General features: G+C 39.5%; 3 protein-coding genes across 3 annotated transcripts; 1 reads left to right on the top strand and 2 right to left on the bottom strand.

Moving 5' to 3' along the window:
* Positions 1–489: 489 nt before the first annotated feature.
* On the bottom strand, positions 490–2523 carry scpp9 (secretory calcium-binding phosphoprotein 9). The gene is made up of 9 exons (XM_071505402.1): positions 2482–2523; positions 2307–2355; positions 2123–2137; positions 1892–2023; positions 1303–1377; positions 1147–1206; positions 982–1047; positions 851–901; positions 490–714 (listed from the first exon to the last, which is right to left on the bottom strand). The coding sequence occupies exons 2-9, from the start codon at positions 2346–2348 to the stop codon at positions 646–648; spliced, it is 510 nt and encodes a 169-aa protein (XP_071361503.1). The 5' UTR covers positions 2349–2355; positions 2482–2523; the 3' UTR covers positions 490–645.
* A 2535-nt stretch (positions 2524–5058) lies between these two features.
* On the bottom strand, positions 5059–11659 carry sparcl1 (SPARC-like 1). The gene is made up of 11 exons (XM_071505268.1): positions 11521–11659; positions 10497–10552; positions 10338–10403; positions 9142–10242; positions 8121–8229; positions 7611–7732; positions 7405–7525; positions 7154–7290; positions 6761–6909; positions 6117–6265; positions 5059–5760 (listed from the first exon to the last, which is right to left on the bottom strand). Exons 2-11 carry the CDS (start codon positions 10548–10550, stop codon positions 5732–5734), a joined length of 2037 nt encoding a protein of 678 aa, XP_071361369.1. The 5' UTR covers positions 10551–10552; positions 11521–11659; the 3' UTR covers positions 5059–5731.
* A 2751-nt stretch (positions 11660–14410) lies between these two features.
* On the top strand, positions 14411–17570 carry scpp1 (secretory calcium-binding phosphoprotein 1). Its single transcript, XM_071504423.1, has 9 exons — positions 14411–14637; positions 14958–15012; positions 15415–15462; positions 15815–15868; positions 15982–16008; positions 16115–16153; positions 16501–16542; positions 16661–16720; positions 16818–17570. The coding sequence occupies exons 1-9, from the start codon at positions 14441–14443 to the stop codon at positions 17340–17342; spliced, it is 1047 nt and encodes a 348-aa protein (XP_071360524.1). The 5' UTR covers positions 14411–14440; the 3' UTR covers positions 17343–17570.
* Positions 17571–17679: the final 109 nt, after the last annotated feature.

Genomic DNA, 17679 nt, shown 5'->3' on the forward strand with positions numbered 1-17679 from the left:
TCTATCCAAGTGTCCCAGGAGGCGATGACACAGTGACACTGAGCCAGCATTCACAACACCGGGACCCTGAAACTGAAGCAGCTAAATGGCCATCATTAAGTTTGTGATTCCTTCTCTGTCCTGAGAAATGTCTTCCTTGAATTATATTTCAGGTTTCACTTTCCAGGTCCACAAGCCTTTTTCATGAATCAGGATTATTGAGTCAACCTTAGCTGCAGAGAGTGAAAACCTCCAAGTTTCAAATCTTGCTTCGGGTTTTATGCAGCTCAGGTTTTATGCAGCACAATTATCTAGTAGACCTCTATGAGACGTTTGAGTTGTGGTTTCATGTTATTTTATTGTACATTTGTTTTTATACTTATTATCCTTTAGATGGCAGCAGAGATATATAAATTGCTATAAGTTGCATTGAAACTGTTGTTCATTGATACACTTTTTTGTGTAATATGCTGGTGCAAAAATCAGAGGCATCGACAAAACAGCTTTAATTTTAAGTAGAATTTATTTTTACTGGAAAGTAAACATGTACAGTCAACCATCATGTTTTTCTACTGAGATTCATATACACACAGCTCCCATGGTCATTGGTGATTGGTGACAAAATCAAAATCAAGTTGAGTTTTATTGTCATATTGCAGCGTCATCTTAATTATCCTGATGATGATCCTCGTCATCACACGCAGTTGTTGTTATAGTGTCGGTCGGAGCTGGGATCTGAGAAAATAAAGAGCAAATAGTTGGTCAAACCATAAAGGGAAATTGTCTTTCACAACAAGACGTCATAGCAGACAACACTGATGGTCCCATCCACCTTAATCTGTTTCTTTGCATGTATATTATGCAATCTAACCTGGGTATCCACAGTGGTCTTCATGGTGTTGCCCTGTTTCATAATCTGACGCTGGAAATTCAAAGAACAACAATTAGCCAGTGCAGTTTTTATTCATATCACATACTGCAGATGTAAATCTCCTTTCTTACCCTGAATCTTCTGAGTGGATCAGGCTGAAGGGGAAGCTGCTGCGGCATGGCACCACCTGTAATCCCCTGAAGAATGACGGCAAGGCAGCAAGATTTAGTGATTCTAGTGATTTGTTCCGTTTCTACATATCATGATGTAACCTGTAATTGAAAGATGTTGGTTACCATGAGAGGCTGCTGAGGAGGATTCATTGGTGCCATTTGAGGGACTCCCATGAAAGGCAGCTGATAGTAGACAAGAAAGACATAAATGTTTTGTCTGGTACTTTGAAGCATGAAGTGATATCACATGGGTACTGATGTGTGCCGAGCCACACTAACCGCATTGACTGCAGGGACACGGTACATATTGGGGACAGGGCCCAGTGCAGGAAAAGCAGGAACTCCAGGCACAAACTTTGAGACAGAGAGTAAAAATGTGAATCTTCCCGACAGGTTTATTGTAGTATATTTTGCACATATTTTTGTATAAAGTCAAGAATAAATCATATCTGGTCAAATCTGACATGCATAAACAGCACTATGAATTCAAACAGTTTAGCTAAAGGGGTGTCAATTTATGAAATGTTTTCTATCTGGTAATAATAAAGTCAATCAACAGGAGAGCACCATCTTGTGGTTGGATTCACTGGAAACAACCAGACAATCTGTACATGTGTTCATATTCATTCTGTTATGTACATATATTTTTTCATTAATTTAGTTTTGTTTTATTTTTATCTTTTTTCCACAATCTCATGGTTTTATTTCAATTTTCTGTTGCCAACAATATATATTTTTTTTCTTTTTACACAAATTTTTTATTATTATAACCCTCATTTCTACTCAATTTGTAAATGCAAAGTAATTTTGTTTACTGTAACGGTAACATTGAACCGAGGTCATTAAAATGATAACCTGGTAGACTGACCTGTGCAAATTGCGGCTGCCCAATGAAACCTGCCCCACCACCAGCTACCATGGGTGGGTTCAGGCCTCCAGCCATCATCCCAGGGTTCGCTCCATTCATACCAGCCATCATGGCTGCCATCATCCTCTGTCTCTGCATTGCGGGAGGAAGAGTGTTTGCTGTCAACCATCATCTACAAACAATCATTACTGTGCTAATCATCCATGAATTATTAGTCTCACTGCTCCTTACCTTGCCTGCACTGACCTGCAGTAAGCAAAGAGAGAAGATGTTAAATGCACTGCTTTTTATGAATGATAGATAGATAGATAGATAGATAGATCAATAGATAGATAGATAGATAGATAGATAGATAGATAGATAGATAGATAGATAGATAGATAGATAGATAGATAGATAGATAGATAATACTTACATAGCAGATGGTGGCTACAAATGTTGTGAGGAGAAGCTTCATTTTGCAGCTAAAACCCATAAAAACACCAGAATATATACATTTTATGAAATCAATATATTTTAGTAATATCATGCATTATGTTAGTTTGAACATGTCTGTTTCTCTATATAAAAAAAAATCCATCACACCATACCTGATATTTTTTGTCCTTCCTTCAGACGTTATATGTGCCAAGGAGGACTATACTACATTTGCTGTCTGATTGTACAAGAGCTTTTATCAGTCCCAGAGATTATTATGAGCCAATTAGAGAAGAGAACACTGACTTGTTGACAAACTATTTTTGTCACCTGTGTGTCATGGCATCTTGTGATATGACATCTTCTTTTTGTACTATACGAAATGCAAAGAAACGTAACACTGTAAGCCGTCATTTTTCAAAAGTCTCCTCTAACCCCGTTCAGCTGTACAACATTGTTCGCAATGCAGCTGAGTGACCACAAACAATAACAGAGTGATTCAGTGTCTTTGGGTGGGTTTGTGGAGGTTTCAGGAAACTACTAAACTAAAAACCAGTAAGAACCATCTAAATGTTGTGGGTTGTGGTCACAAGGGGCAAACAACTGACATCATCATCAAGAGCTGTGTGTACAGTTAAATTTGATGAAACATTTGCTGTTTGTGACTTCATGAAAACAGCTATGTAAGAATGTTAGCTTGTAATTTGATTTATGTGTGGAAGTTGAAATGACATGTTTCCAGCTGCAGTAATTTAAGGCAAATTTAAGTTAAAGGTTGAGACCCCGCTGTAATTTATGATGAGTTTATATTTGTCTCAAGATGATTTTTTACTTGCCTCAGCCCTAAAATAACCACTTATATCATACAGCCATCTCAGCCCTGACACCACTACGACACCAGACAGCTTTTAATTTGTAAAATCCTCTGATGTTACTGATAGGCAGGAACAGATACCGTATATGTCATATGTCATATTTCATTGGCACATTTTCTCATGTTGTTTGGAGCCACTGCATTCATTCCCTGTGTGGTTGGCTGGGTATGTTGTCACACACTGAGCCTGTCTGGGAAAAGGTTTTTTGCTGCTGACTGGGCAGACCAGGTAAACAGCTCCAGAGGTCTGGTCTGGAGCTTTATACTAATTACACACTGTCATGCACTTCCAATTAAGAAACATTTTCTTCCTGTTGTGCAGTTTAATGTCAGGACTAATGACATTTCATAATAACATTATGCAAATTTGAGTAGGTTTTTCAAATATTTTCAAATAGTTTTATGTCAGATTTATGATTTTATAAAGTGTTTTTTTTTCACAAGCTTTATGTGTAATGGATCAGATGTTTTTCATATTCAGAGACCAAGATCACCATGTTGCAACCAGCGTACTGTAAATATAAGTTTATATTTGTACTACTCTGTCACAGAAAAAAACAACTGCCATCAGAGGAGCCACACCCATGACGCTGGGTGTTTTGCACAGGCACACTTTGACATATTTAGAGCTCTAGATGATGTCAAATCAAATGTGTGTTGTGTTAATATGATGGAATAAAAATTCAACAGAGAGTCAGAAAAGTGGCTTCAATCATTTATTGGTCATTAGTTATTATGACAGTGATTTATAAAGTTAACATTCAGGCATGAACAGATAGTAGTGAGACAGTTTGAGGACATAAAGATGAGTCATGAGATGTATGTGATGTCTGACAGCTGTGTGGTCTCATTTCGCTCGCTTCTCCTCCGCCTCCATCCCGGAGCAGTCTTCTTCCTCTTCATCTGCCATCACCTTCATCAGTGGAGACTGTGTCCTCCTGAGGCGAGCTGCCACTGAGCGCCGAAACCTCCCTCTGCCAGCTGCATTCCCACCAGCAGCACCTGGTTGCTGCTGGCGGTTCAGCCCGGCCCTGGATATCAGCTGCACTTGGCCTGGAGTCAGCACAGCACCCTGTGGGTCTCCTCCCGCATTCCTCTGGGACAGGACAGCAAACAGTGTGACGGGCCCACCCCTGACAGCCTGAGGCACCTGCCCCTGTGGATTCACATTGGCTCCGCCTGTCTGCCCCACAAGAAATGCCCCACTGGGCTGGAGAGCTCCAATAGGAATTAGCTGCTGTAGGGGAGCCTGACCTATTTGGTTCCCGACTGGCTGGATAAAAAATGACCCACCAAGTTGGACTAAGTGTGCCACAAGCGATTCACCATTCAGTGGGAGTCCATTTTGAGCCCCAGAGTTGGCATTGTTGCCAGCTGCCACTCCTCCATTATTATTCACTCCCCCGTTAGCAAGAGCCTCAGCACTCCCTGAAGACATACCACCCTCCACCACAACAGCCGTGGTCTGAAAGATAACCCACAGTATACAGAACATGTTTTATCTCAGTGACAGCAGACATTCGCCAGGTGAAGTGCTGCTTCTCTCTTCACTTATATAGAGACCATCGCATCATTGATCACCAAGACAGGTCCAATCAGAGTCCTGCGCTTTATCTCAAAACAACAAGTCACTGTAATCATCATGACCATGCTGCAGGCTATTTTTTGCTTTGTTTCCCTGCAGGGCCATTATTCAGGATTATGTGGCAAACCCAAACCAGGTATCAGTGACTTGCATTCTCCTAACCATCGTCGCAGAGGTCATATTTTCATGTCATTGTGGCATCAGGAAAATTGTCCCTACAAATAAAACGTGATATTAGAGCATAAAAGTGATGCGTCCCAGGGCTTTTTGGGGTCAACTGAGATTCACCGATATGATGCCAAAACTTTATTTCAGGTAAAGAAACACAAGTCATCATTTACAACAGGGTGATATTATAAAGGCCATTGTCATCCATAAAGCTTTAATTAGAGCTGCGACGAAACATAAGACGCAGAGACAAACATATACAGAATTTGCTACAAAATTAAGCAACACAGTTTTACATTTACTAGTATAACACAAGGGTCTGAAACTATCTGCTTAAATTTGATTTAAAGAGTAGTTCTGCACTAAACCGCTCTAACATACAAACCACAGTTCTTCTGAGACCTCCTACTGTATACTGCACAAGGCCTTCTCTACTATTGCTGTTGTAAACTTTTCCCCAGGTTGGAATGCATTAGAAAACAGTGTCTGGATCAAACCAGTGAAACATAACTCTTTCTTTCATTCTAAGAAAAACAATTCTAGCAGCTTAGTCTAAATTACAGAACAAAGATCCAAATGTCCAAGCTTAGCCTGATACATAATAACAGCACTGACCACCAGCACGTGTCCAGGAGGTAAAATGAGTTTCTCACACCTGTACTCGTCAGAGAGTCTTGTAACATTTTGACCTGACATAGTAACAGGAGCCATACGGTTCGCGGAGGCCTCTGTCTCAGGCTGCACTGTTGGAGCAGCTTCCACAAGCCTGTGTAGTGGATGAGGCACAAAATGAAGCTCAGAAAAGCAGGTTGACGTCCATATCCTCTGTGGAGAGAATAAATACATGGAATCCAAGGTTATTACTGAAATCATGTAGAAATGAAAAACAGGTTTGAAACTGCAAATATACTGATTCCTTCTTTTTGCTATTTGTTTAATAGAGACTCTACAAATGGTGGTTAAATAACAAACGAATTGCCTGTGAAATCATCTGATTCTGTGTGTTCAACTTGAAATCTTATAAATATAGTCAGATTTTAGAGTCACAGTTTCGAAACCTCACCTGGCTCTCCTAGTGATTATGCTGAACATCCTCACAAATGTAATGAATTGTTACATTTCTGAGGTATAAGTTTATGTTTCAGTGTATGTTTCAGTGAAGGACGTATTACTGCTCTTACCGTCCTTGATGCCAAAGCAGGAAGTCCACTCGATAAAGGACACCTGCTTGTCCTTGTCAGCGTCACACTCCTGGAAGAAGCGGGAGGTGCAGTGCTCCATCGGCACCAGAGGGACCCTGAGCGGGGCCAGCTCTGAGTGGGACAGCAATCTGCAACCAACATCAAATTTTCATCACTGTGAGCTTCTTATGTATATCCAATTTCATATATCCAATTGTGTTTTATGATATACCCAACCAGTACTGGTGGGGGTTTGTTTAACTTGACTAATTTGACATTAGCTCAACCTGAATTCTACCTCCAATAACATGGTTGTTCCTCCAGCTTCAGAGCTTCAGAAAAAAAAAAACATTTAAAAAAAACCTGCATTAGAAATGTATTTTCTTTGTTATGTGGTAAATAAGATTCAATGAAATATAATATACCCCAGAATTTAAACATGGGTGGGTTTGTCAACGTGTCCTGTGAATATTTCTCTATTATCATCATGCTCATGTATAAATTGGTGCTATGGTTGTCTATGAAGAGGTTACTAACCCAGCTACCCACTAAATGAAATGTATTAGAAAGAAATGTTTCTAAAATGTATTGAAAATATGAAATGTATTAGTGTTGACCATATTCAGTAAACACAGAAGATTTACCTGTCAGAAGGGTGTTGGTCCAGTTGAGCAAACTGCCAGTGCACTGGGTAGATGTACATGTTGTAGTTCTTCTCAAAGTCTTGTGCGAGCAGCTCGACAGAGTGATCCCCAGCATGAAGACGCCGCTCACTCTCAAAGATTTTCTTCACCTGCAGGACACACAACACCACAGTTTGGTTGCATTTCATTACCTAAAACATAGATTTTTTTTTTTTCTTCTCCCAAAGTCTCTTTGTGATTTTCTGTCTGACTGATTGATTGGATACAAATAACACAACAAATTCCAGTGAAATTAGCATATTTACTTTAACCTTTAGAAAATATGCATTACATTAAGATTGAAATAGATCGTTTTTAGGAAGTCTGAAGAAGAGAAACAGCACTGTGTCTTACTCTAAAACGCTGTTTAGGAGTGAGGAAGCCAGGGGACATGGAGTCATGGTCATAGAGCTGCAGCAGCACATTTTTCAGCCAATCCCTCATTCGTAGAGGGAACTGGACCAGCTCACTGTCCACACATGGAGGTATTACTGAGAGACAGAACAGCAGGGATGGAGAAACAACACAGTCAAATAGTTTTGTCATGGCCCACACTAAAATATTGTTGCTCAAACCACACAGTCTGCGCAGTGGTTAACTCTCACATTTGCAAGGCCCAGTGTAGTCCAGGTGAAGTCTGTGCCCTCTCTTGGTGCCCTCCAGGTTGCATTTAGTAGCGAAGAGTTCACATGACGTATCATATGTTTTGTTGTCTGTCCCACAAACCTAAATGGGACATAAATGCAACAATCAGATGCAGAACAGTGGCGAAAAGTTCCAGTTTTGCCATGAACATGTTACACATACTTACATGATCAAACTCATTCACACTGGAAGGGCATTGTGACGGTTCTTGACACACACAGCCTGGCTTATTGTCTGCATCTAGTTTACATGTCTTCCCACGTTTGCAGCGGAAATCATCACATGGATCTAGAAGACAAGACAAATACTGCAGTAACCTTTGACCTACACTTTATCTGAATTTTAAAACCAATGTTATAACTCTCAGTCTATTTTCCTGGCTTTTATCTCACAGTGTGAGGACTTGAAACCAGTGGGCTATAACCACTAACACATCATCCCCTACATTCCACTGCCATTTGAGTTTGCACAGTGATTAAATTCAACTTGATCTCTCTTATTCACGCCTTAAGCCTGCAGAGCTGTGTTTTGGTAGTGACCATGAAGCAGGGTGGCGCTATTCATGTGGAAGTTTTAGCAAAATGATCCAGTCAGCAGATTCCCACTTGAGACTGTTGGGATAGTGCATTAGTCAGAATGGTGAATGGTGAGTGCTGCAGCTGCTGAATTAACCAACCAGCAGGAGCTTCTGGGTGATGTACGCCTCCACCAACAGAGGGCCTGGAGCTGGGGTAGAGATCCACGGTGGCTCTTATCTGCACTGGATTCATTCCCACCAAAGGACCCTGGAAATGTACACAGGAGTCAATTAAAATGCAATTTTAATGAGATATGAAAAAAAATACTAATGTTTAAACCTATTATTTATACCATCACATCAGATTGCGGTATCACAGTGTGATGGAAATCTTTGTGAGCCAAAGATAAATACGGTCTAGATGCTAATGGACACCAAAATCCGCACTGTCACATGTTCTTACCTAACTAATATTACATGCGTCTTGTTCTTTCACCTACTTAGCTCATCCTTGACAACAACTAGATTGGAAAAATATTTTCTAAGTTTACGTTTTCCTTCTACCTCCTTATCTATAAGACCTTGGCTCCCGGAGCTAGGGAGGATAGTAGTGGCTTCATCCAGACACAAACAGTCATAATAAAAGCTAAACAGTGAACCATTATCTAATAATGTGAAGGTTGCTGTGGCCTGAACTTTTGGTGTATTAATGAGGTTTAGGAAAACAAGAGAAACACTGGCATGAGAAAAATCTCCTTCACACACAGCAAAGGTAAGGGAACTGTTTCCTTCATAAAAACCTAAATAAATGATAACTTTCTGGAAGTTTGGGGGCATCAGAAACACGCTGCAAACACAACAACATTTTTTGTTGATGTGGCTAGCTTGTTAGCAGACAGTTGCCTGTTAGCAGTGCTATCATTCATTTGGACTCATGTTTCTGGCCACCAGGTGAATGTAAGTCCTTCATTTACTCTGTTTTTTATCTCTGATTTAGCCTCCACCAACTCCTGTCTGCTGTTTGGTGCTGAGTAGGTACCGTACAGTGGGTTTTTTAAGGCCCCTTCACTAAAAACGATTCAGCATTCCAAGTGACCCCTTTGACAGACATCCATTGTTAATATAATTATAATTATTATTGTTGCTTTGATTAATGTTCTTGACAAAGTATGCATCATACCCATTTTCCTGCCCTTCTCCTCTTTGCCTTGTGCACCGTATTGTCAGTGCTGCTGCTCTCAGACTCCTGAGGATCCTGTTGGCTCAGGTCTTGTCCAGACTGTGTTTCCTCTCTCTGTGGAGAGTGCTTCCTTGCCCTCTGGTTCTTCTTCTGCTTCCGTGTCTTTCCCTTGGTGTGACTTCCACTGTCATTCTTACTTGTCTCTTCCTCCTTTCCAGCCACTCGGGACACTGATTCAAGCTCCCTACTGCTCTTTGGCTCTTGAGGCTCCACGTTCTGATCCATTTCTTTAGATTTAGCTTTGTCATCTTTGCCATCTTGCAGGTTGCCCCGATCAGACTCCTCCTCGCTGTCTGCTGCCTCAGTGTTTTGTATGCCTTGGTCATAGTCCTCATCTATGGTGGGTAGTTCTTTCTCACTGGCCTCTTTCTGTTTAACATCTGAAACATCTGATTTTGAAAGAGGCTGGGTGTCATCGGCGTGGGGTTTTAGCTTTGCTGCTATCATCTGCAGAGGTTGCAAGATGCCACTATCAGCAGCATAGTCAAGATCGACTGGGATATCTGACTCTGCGCTGCCGTCCGTTTCCTCTAGCAGTGCGACTTGCTCTACTCTGTCAGCCATTTTGCCAGCAGACTCTTCCCTCTTGCCCTTATGGGACAGCTTCTCCAACTCCTTCTCCACTTCATCTTCAACACTCTCCTTCTTCATCTGCCCCTCTTCTTTCCTATCCTCCTCCATTTCTAAGTTGTCTTCCAACTTCCTCTCCTCTTCCGCTTCTTCATCCTCACTGATCTCACCAGCTTCACTAGACTTCACCTTGCCTTTGACCGCCTCCACTTCTTCTTCCTCCAGCTCTCTTTCTTCCACTTCTTCCTCCTCTGCCTCCTTCTTCAGGAGGTCTACCAGCTCCTCCTCACTCAACAGGACTGCAGTGCTTTTACCTCTCCTCTCAGTCACGTCAAACGCTCCATCCTCTTTGTTGGTGTTAGCATTGCCCTCAGAGCTCAGCTCCTCATCTTCCTGCTCCTGGTTGCTGGCCTCAAACGTGACTAAAGTGGGTAAGACCTGTGGCTTGTTGGCCTCCTCTGTGATAATGTCCTTAACCGGGAGGGAGAAAAAATGTTTTTTAATTATAGTATGAAATTATCTGATTCAAATAAAACATTTCAAAACAACTTGTAGTCACGTTTTACCTTCTCTTTGGCTGTGTGTGAAGTCTTGTGCGATCCATGATGTTTTCCATGAGGTTTACTTTTAACCTGGACATAACAGGAATCATTAGTCATGATCACCTTTTCAGTGAATACCAAAACTGCAATAAGCAAATTAATAATCATAGATTTGCTACTCACAGACAGGGCAAGTGTTGCTGCCAGCAAGCAAAGGAAAACTAAGCAGGCCCTCATACCTGAAACATCAAATTTAATAGTTTAAACACAAAATGAATTACATGTAATTTACATTATTGGGAAGCACTGCAGAATTGACTATCTGAGAAACGTGTTACATTATATCTTGACTTCCACTGAACTTGGCTGATCATTCACAGTTAAAACAGATGAGCGCATCTGTATGCTGCCAACACGTTTGTGACAAGCGGAGCTGCGGGATTGGTCTCCACTGTTGTCACGGGAACAGGCCTCTGAGATGCGCCTCTCTCTCAAAAGTCACATTCAGAGCTAAAGTAAACATGAGAAGCTACCAGACTGGAAAAAGTTGACTAAGTCCACAAAGTTTTTGTCTCTCTGGACGGAAACAAAACAGACATTACTGGGCCTGTCCAGTGGAACAATAGCCCTGGTTCAGCCCAGTACACACCAGATACCCCAGGGGCGGTGGATGGATAAAAAAATCACTGAAAGCAATAAATTGTTCTTTAATAATATTATTTAATTTGACAATTATGTGGATTAAACAGACTTTTCATTTGGAAAGCACTGACCATGTTACATGAGAGTCTTTAATGTATCTCTTATATGATTTTATTTATAACTGATATGATTTATTTGAGGATATTTTAAATAGTGTAACATACTTTTCATCATATAGATAATGAAGGTAAATAAATAACATTTTAGTTTGTCTGCACTTCATACAGTAAATTGGTACATCATAGTATATATAGTATATTAATATTGATCGGCATATGCACAAAAATAATAAAAGCATAACTTTTAATTCATACCATCAGTGCAAAAACAAAGTCATCCCCTAAAGTATAACCAAGCCAGGAGTCGTTACATACAACATTAAACAAGCTGAACTGCAAACTAGTTAGTTAATAAGATATCACACACACACACACACATACACAGCTCTATGTGGTCATTATGATATGTCAAAACAATGTAAAAATCTCAATAATTAGGATTTTACCTGAGGCTGGCAGTTGCAATAGAAAGTAGAATCCAGCACAAACACCAGTATGTGCCTGTGTTGAACCTATGAAGATGTCCTTCTGTATTCAAGACAGCGCTCACACTGTCCACACAAACTGGCATGCTGCAAGTACACACACATTCAGACACACACACATACACACACACACACACACAAATTAACACACACACACACACATACACACACACAGTTTTTTCTGGGTCTGGGGTGCCAACGGTTTTTCTAATTTTGGAAGAGTCGTTGGGCTACAAAGGGAGGGAGAGAAAGAGATCTCACACTGAACTTCAGTCGATGCCCCGACTCAAAAAAAAAAACAGACTCAAAAACAGAAAAAAAAGAAATTGCAAAGACCAATGTCCATGTTTTTCAGAAAGAGTCAGGTAAAAAGTGAGGGGAAAAAACAGCATTTAATAAATTGTTTTAAATAAATAGTTTCATGATTGGGGCTAATGGCATGGTAACATATAAACACATGATAAATTCAAAAATGATAAACTTTGCTGTTTTTGAACATTTGGATAAATGTATTTTTTGTTTGTTTTTTATTACAGAAAAAACCAAACCAGGTTTCATGACAGAAACAATGCATAATTTAGGCCACCAGATGTCACTCTATCACAAGTCTGTGTTTCTGAGGCCACTAACAAATCTATAGGTGTTAGACACTATAAGTAACAACTTGTAAGTCTCTTTGGATAGAAGCGTCTGCCATGAATAAATGTAATGTAACACACTAAATATTTGTCTGCAGCAGCTATCAGACAATTTTATTTACTATATATAGTATAATAAACATAATTTGCAATAGTTATATGAATTCAGAATCATAATGTATCTTTAGTTTTTCTCACTATAATACACTATTACTCATTTGAAAAAAAAGTTTCATCTTAGGAGCCATTCAGTTTCCCCCAGTTGTAATGGAAATGCACACGTTCATTTTAAGGACTCATTAATGTTTGGTTCAAAGTTGCACCACAGAGTTCACTCAAGCCAACATCAACAAATACATCTCATTAAGCACCAGGCCTGGCAACACAAATACATATGTAGAGATAAACAGGGTAATACTATATTAATTCTTCTTCTCACAGTCAAAGTAATAACATGATCGTGTGGACAAGTGGGAAATGAACCGTCTCTCAGAATAGGTATTAATAAGAGCAAATGTACCGACAGTTAAGTGTGAATTTCTTACTAACCCTCTAGGCTATATAATACACTTCTCCCATCTTTCAAGATTTTTCAAGACAATTTTTTGTATCATTTTTTTATGTCTTCAATATATCCTTCCAAGGTAAAGTAACATTTGAGAAACACTCTGAGTTGATTGATAATCAATGACTCCACCCCTTAAGCTTTAAGAAATAAACAGTTTCCCTAACAAAATAATAATTCTATGATTTCTGTGACATCACCAAGTACAACAGAATTTTTTTGGAGTTTTTTTGTTTTTTTTTATCTGGAGCTTTCATTTATATCACACAATCCTCAAATGCAGCCAGTTTATTCAATCCATCTGCTGATGACGAGCATGTGATGAGATCAAAAGCTCCAAGAGGTGGTCAGCTTTTCTCCAAGGTCAAAAAAAAATTCCAAACCTACATGATGTGGCTTTTAGTAATATCGGAAGATTTCATTTCATTAGTTACTAGTCAGTATTATCATTACAGAAGGTTATAGAAGTTTATAATATTCAAACAAAAGTAAAACAACTTTATGCTCTTATTTAAGTACCAGTGTCCTACAGTTGTCTGTGTCATTGTGAGTAACTTAGCTGTGGCTCAGAGGAACAAAATTCTGCAGCACACTGGCCCCTGAGGATCAAATTTGTGTACCATTACCAGTTATCCTGCTGTAGATATGTATTGGCTTTCAAGAAAATCAATAACAGAAATGCATCAGCTTCCTGTCTGAAAGGGTTAACACATCATAAAAACTTAAGTAACCTCTGGGTGAATGTGACATCGCTAACTGCAGGTCTGTGTGCCTCAATAAGCATCAATCATCGTCTCCTAACTCCTCCCTCTACTAAAGCGGGACCTTACAACAACTGGTAGCTGTGGTTTTGGTGAACAGCTCCAGACTGGTGAACATCCAGTCTAATTACATGTTTCTTTTACATGGTTTGAATGCAGGTTAAACAAGGAATTCTGTAATAGTATTTTTGAGCCTGACCATATAAGGATATCCAGGAAACAATAATGAGCCTCAGGAAGGAAATATAGAAGTCTTTATTTAGGCTTTCTACTGTACATGCCCTATTCCAAGAATGAGGTCTATTTCCAATAACACCATGTAACAGTCAGGACACTATGGTTACAAAACATGCTTTTGTTTTTTTAGTTAAGTGTATCATTTGTGTATTAAGCCTTTATGTATACATGTGACTCAAGTTATGTGAAGGTGTCACAAGTTTAACCCTCATATTTAAAAGATGTCAGACGGTTAATTTTCTCCATTTTTCTTTGTCCAGACAAGTATTTTGAATCCACCCTTGAGCAAGGCACTACCTCTCGTGTGTTTGTTGTAATTCATTATAAAGCAACAATCAAAATCTAACTATAAGGTGACTTAGATGGTAAATGGAAAAACATCCATTTCACCGGAAGCAATCATGACCCTGTCTGGCCCTCTTTTCCACTCTGAGTGGGTGAGTTTGTTTTTTCAACAGGCCACAAACCCTATGGTTTCGTCTGCTCAGCTATATTTCACTTAGGACTTGAGAGGGGGTGGAGAAAATTTAGTGACTGAATGAAATAGCTCTGTGTGTGTTTGTGCATGTGTCTGTGTCTGCAGTCATCATCGTGCCAATGTGTGCTTGTTTTGAGCTTGCTCTCCGGAACAAACACACCTTCGCGTGCCGACAGGAGAGCGAGACATCCGGAAGGAAGTGATGCAATCATTTCATTGGAAGTTACTTATATACAGAGGTTCTTGGAGTTTCCTCCAGCATATCCACACATCGTGCTTTTACTGCCTCAACTGCCAGCTTCCATACGCGGCTCAGAATAGAGACGGGGTTCTCCTGTTTGCTGCTGAAGGATCACTGACAACATCTCTCACAGCTCTGAATCTAACAGACAATAAGAGGTAATTGATCATTTATGGACTGATTATAATATAATGGTTTTTTTTAGGCTACTATATGCTTTTTTTCTATGCAGTCTCACTATATGTTTCTGATTCCTTGCTTTTCGTTACAATATCTCCAAAATGTGATTTCCTTTGCCAGGTTTAAATGTGCTTTATCAATTTACCATGTTAAGTTTGTCAAGTTTAGCAGCTCAAGTGCAAGATACCTTTGCTAATACAATATATTAGTTGCTCTTTACGCAAACATATTTTGTGTGTTTAGATTATTTTGTTGTTCTGTCCTTACATAACACATTAATTACATATGTTTGTTGCAGAATGAAGGTTACCATAATAACTTTTTGCCTGCTTGGAGCAGTTTTTGCCAACCCAGTAAGTATGAAAAAATAAAAATAAAACTCCTAAAACAGGATGTTAATTATAAAAAGTTATGCAATTTTGCACATTTGTCAACATTTCTAAACTTTAATCTAAAATATCTACATTCTTATATTGTGTAGAGGTCAAATGACACAGCAAAGTCACCAAGCTTGAAGGTTCAGGTGGCTTTGTGCTGACATAATATGCATTTTCGTGCATTTAGTCATTAATGCAAAAGTGCAGAATATCACCTTTGTCCCGCAGTGTTTTTTTTATTTAGACATTTGTAAGCTGACCATTGCCTCCTACTAAGTACCCACAAATCCACATAGATTGCGCAAATTAAAGATCTACCACCGTAATAATTCCAGCATTTTCCTCACCCCTTACCTCTTTGTGTTTCCTTTCTGACAGATTTCATACAACATTGTTTTGGAATCAAGTGAGCTTGAAGCCAACACAGTAAGTGCCATCAGGAATTACTCTCCTCAAACTCTATCTAATTTGACTCTTGGTGGTACCGTGCAGTGCAAGACCTCCACAGAGTTTACACATAAATCATTTGACTGCAGTAAAAGTTGCATTCCTCCAACACAGTCAGCAGAAAAACTAACAAAAGGTGTGGTTACTTGAAGATTCTCCAGACCTCAAGACCTCAAGTTCCTATTTCAGAGACTGTTGTTTACTGCACTATATGTCTGCACCCATTTATGTATGAATGGATCTTAAATGGATGTGATGATTGTTGATGCTCCACTTAAAGGGTATAATTAAACATACTGTGGTGGGTGCTTACTTTGTTTGTCTTTTCCAGACTGAAAGCTTGTCTGTTTCACAATCATCTGAAAATAGCACCTCCGAGCTTCAGGTACTGAATACAGTGATTCCAGTGATGAGTAAATGAGTATTTTCTGATGTAGAAGACTATAAGCTTGAGCTGAGCTTCACCTAAATGGCTGTGTATTCCTCTTTGTGTTGCAGAGCTCTGAAGAAAACGCCTCCAATCAAGTGAGTCATTTTGTTTCAACTATCTTCTGCAAAACTCCACAAGAAGAATCATCTATCTGATGATGTGCTGTACGTGTGTCTGATATTATGTAATCTTTGTTTCCAGAGTTCAGAGCCAGAATCATCAGAATCCTCATCAGAGGAGGTGGGTTGTACCAGCACTCTATTTTACTGTATATACTTTACTGTCATTCATTTCTTGAGTGTGTTATTACTGAGCTTACCATATTTTCAGAGTTGTGGGTGTAAGTGCAAACTCCAATAATGAAAATGATAATAATGTGATAGAATAGAACAGAATGAAAGATAAATGAAAGGAATGAAAGAAGAAATGTGTCCTTAGTGTAGAGTATCCCATTAGATATTAATTACAGTAATAAATCAAAATAAATACTGTATGTGTATGAATACTTGCTGCTCTATCCATTTGACTGTTCCAGAAACTTTTTTCTAAATCAGTATGTGTCTTTTCCAAAAAAAAAAAAAAAACAGACTTCAGAGGAGAGTGACAGCCAGTCAGATGAGGATGACGGGGTAAAATTAAATTAAATTAAATATTTTACCAAACCTAGTCTATTTTCCAAATATTAACATATAATACAGCATATTTCTGGTCTCTACGTTGCTCATATCATTCACTGTGTTTCCACAGGCTGACTCTATGGATGAAACCAGAGATAACACGATGGGCAGTGAGGAGAATGTTCGAAAGGTGAGAAAACATTTCACACGCTCACTTAGTTTCAAATTTGATGTTTAAGCTGAGATGAAAGTTGAGTAACACAATGCAATGTTTGCTGTCTGCTCAGAGTTGGGTTCAAGTGTTTTCAAGTGTCATCAAAGTCCTGAGCGCAGAGGACAACAGCAGCGCTGAGGTCGAAGGTCAAACAGCACACCTGAGCAACGAGCCGACAGAGGAACAGCCCACTCACTCCTCCACCAGCATGACCTTCAAACAAAAGACCAACACCACTCAAGGCCAAACAAACCTACTGCTGGTGGAGAACCCCACCGACAGCAGTGATACCACCAGCGACAGTGCAGACACCAGTGAAGTTACTGCCACCAGTGACAGCAGCGAGAGCACCAGCAGTGAGAGCAGTGAGACCAGCGAGACCAGCGACAGCAGTGATGCCAGCAAGAGCACAGAGGATAGTAATGCCAGTGACAGTACAGAGGTGCAACAAATCGAAACCAAAGACTGTGTGAATGGAACTCAGAGCTGTGAAAGTGAAGAGTATTTCTTCCAGGCTGTGGGAGATGACGCCCATTACTCTGTAGATAATCTGATGGTGCCAGATGAGGATGAAAGGGAGTTAAGCCTAAGGAGATGATGACATGCACAGTTTTGTGTATCCCACTATGAACTACAACACCATTAAATTACCTGCCTGAAGACTTCAGGATGACAAATTTGCTCTTGCCCATCACTTGTGAATGTTGATTATGACATTATATGTTCCCTGCAGTTGACTCATTCATATATGTGATTATTATTGTGATGATGATGTAGTCTAGCATTTACTTTGTTTTGATAAAAATAAAATAATATATCCATGGTATTGGGAGCTTGCATGTTTTTATATAATTAGGTTGCAGAGAGAAATACATCTATTGAGATACACTTATACTTGTTCTTAGCTTGAGTATTTCCAGTGTATGCTTATTTAT

The sequence above is a fragment of the Trachinotus anak genome, unplaced genomic scaffold (genome assembly GCF_046630095.1).
Source record: "Trachinotus anak isolate AG129_WGS33_773 ecotype Australia unplaced genomic scaffold, CSIRO_AGI_Tana_v1 ptg000019l, whole genome shotgun sequence".
Taxonomy (NCBI): domain Eukaryota; kingdom Metazoa; phylum Chordata; class Actinopteri; order Carangiformes; family Carangidae; genus Trachinotus; species Trachinotus anak.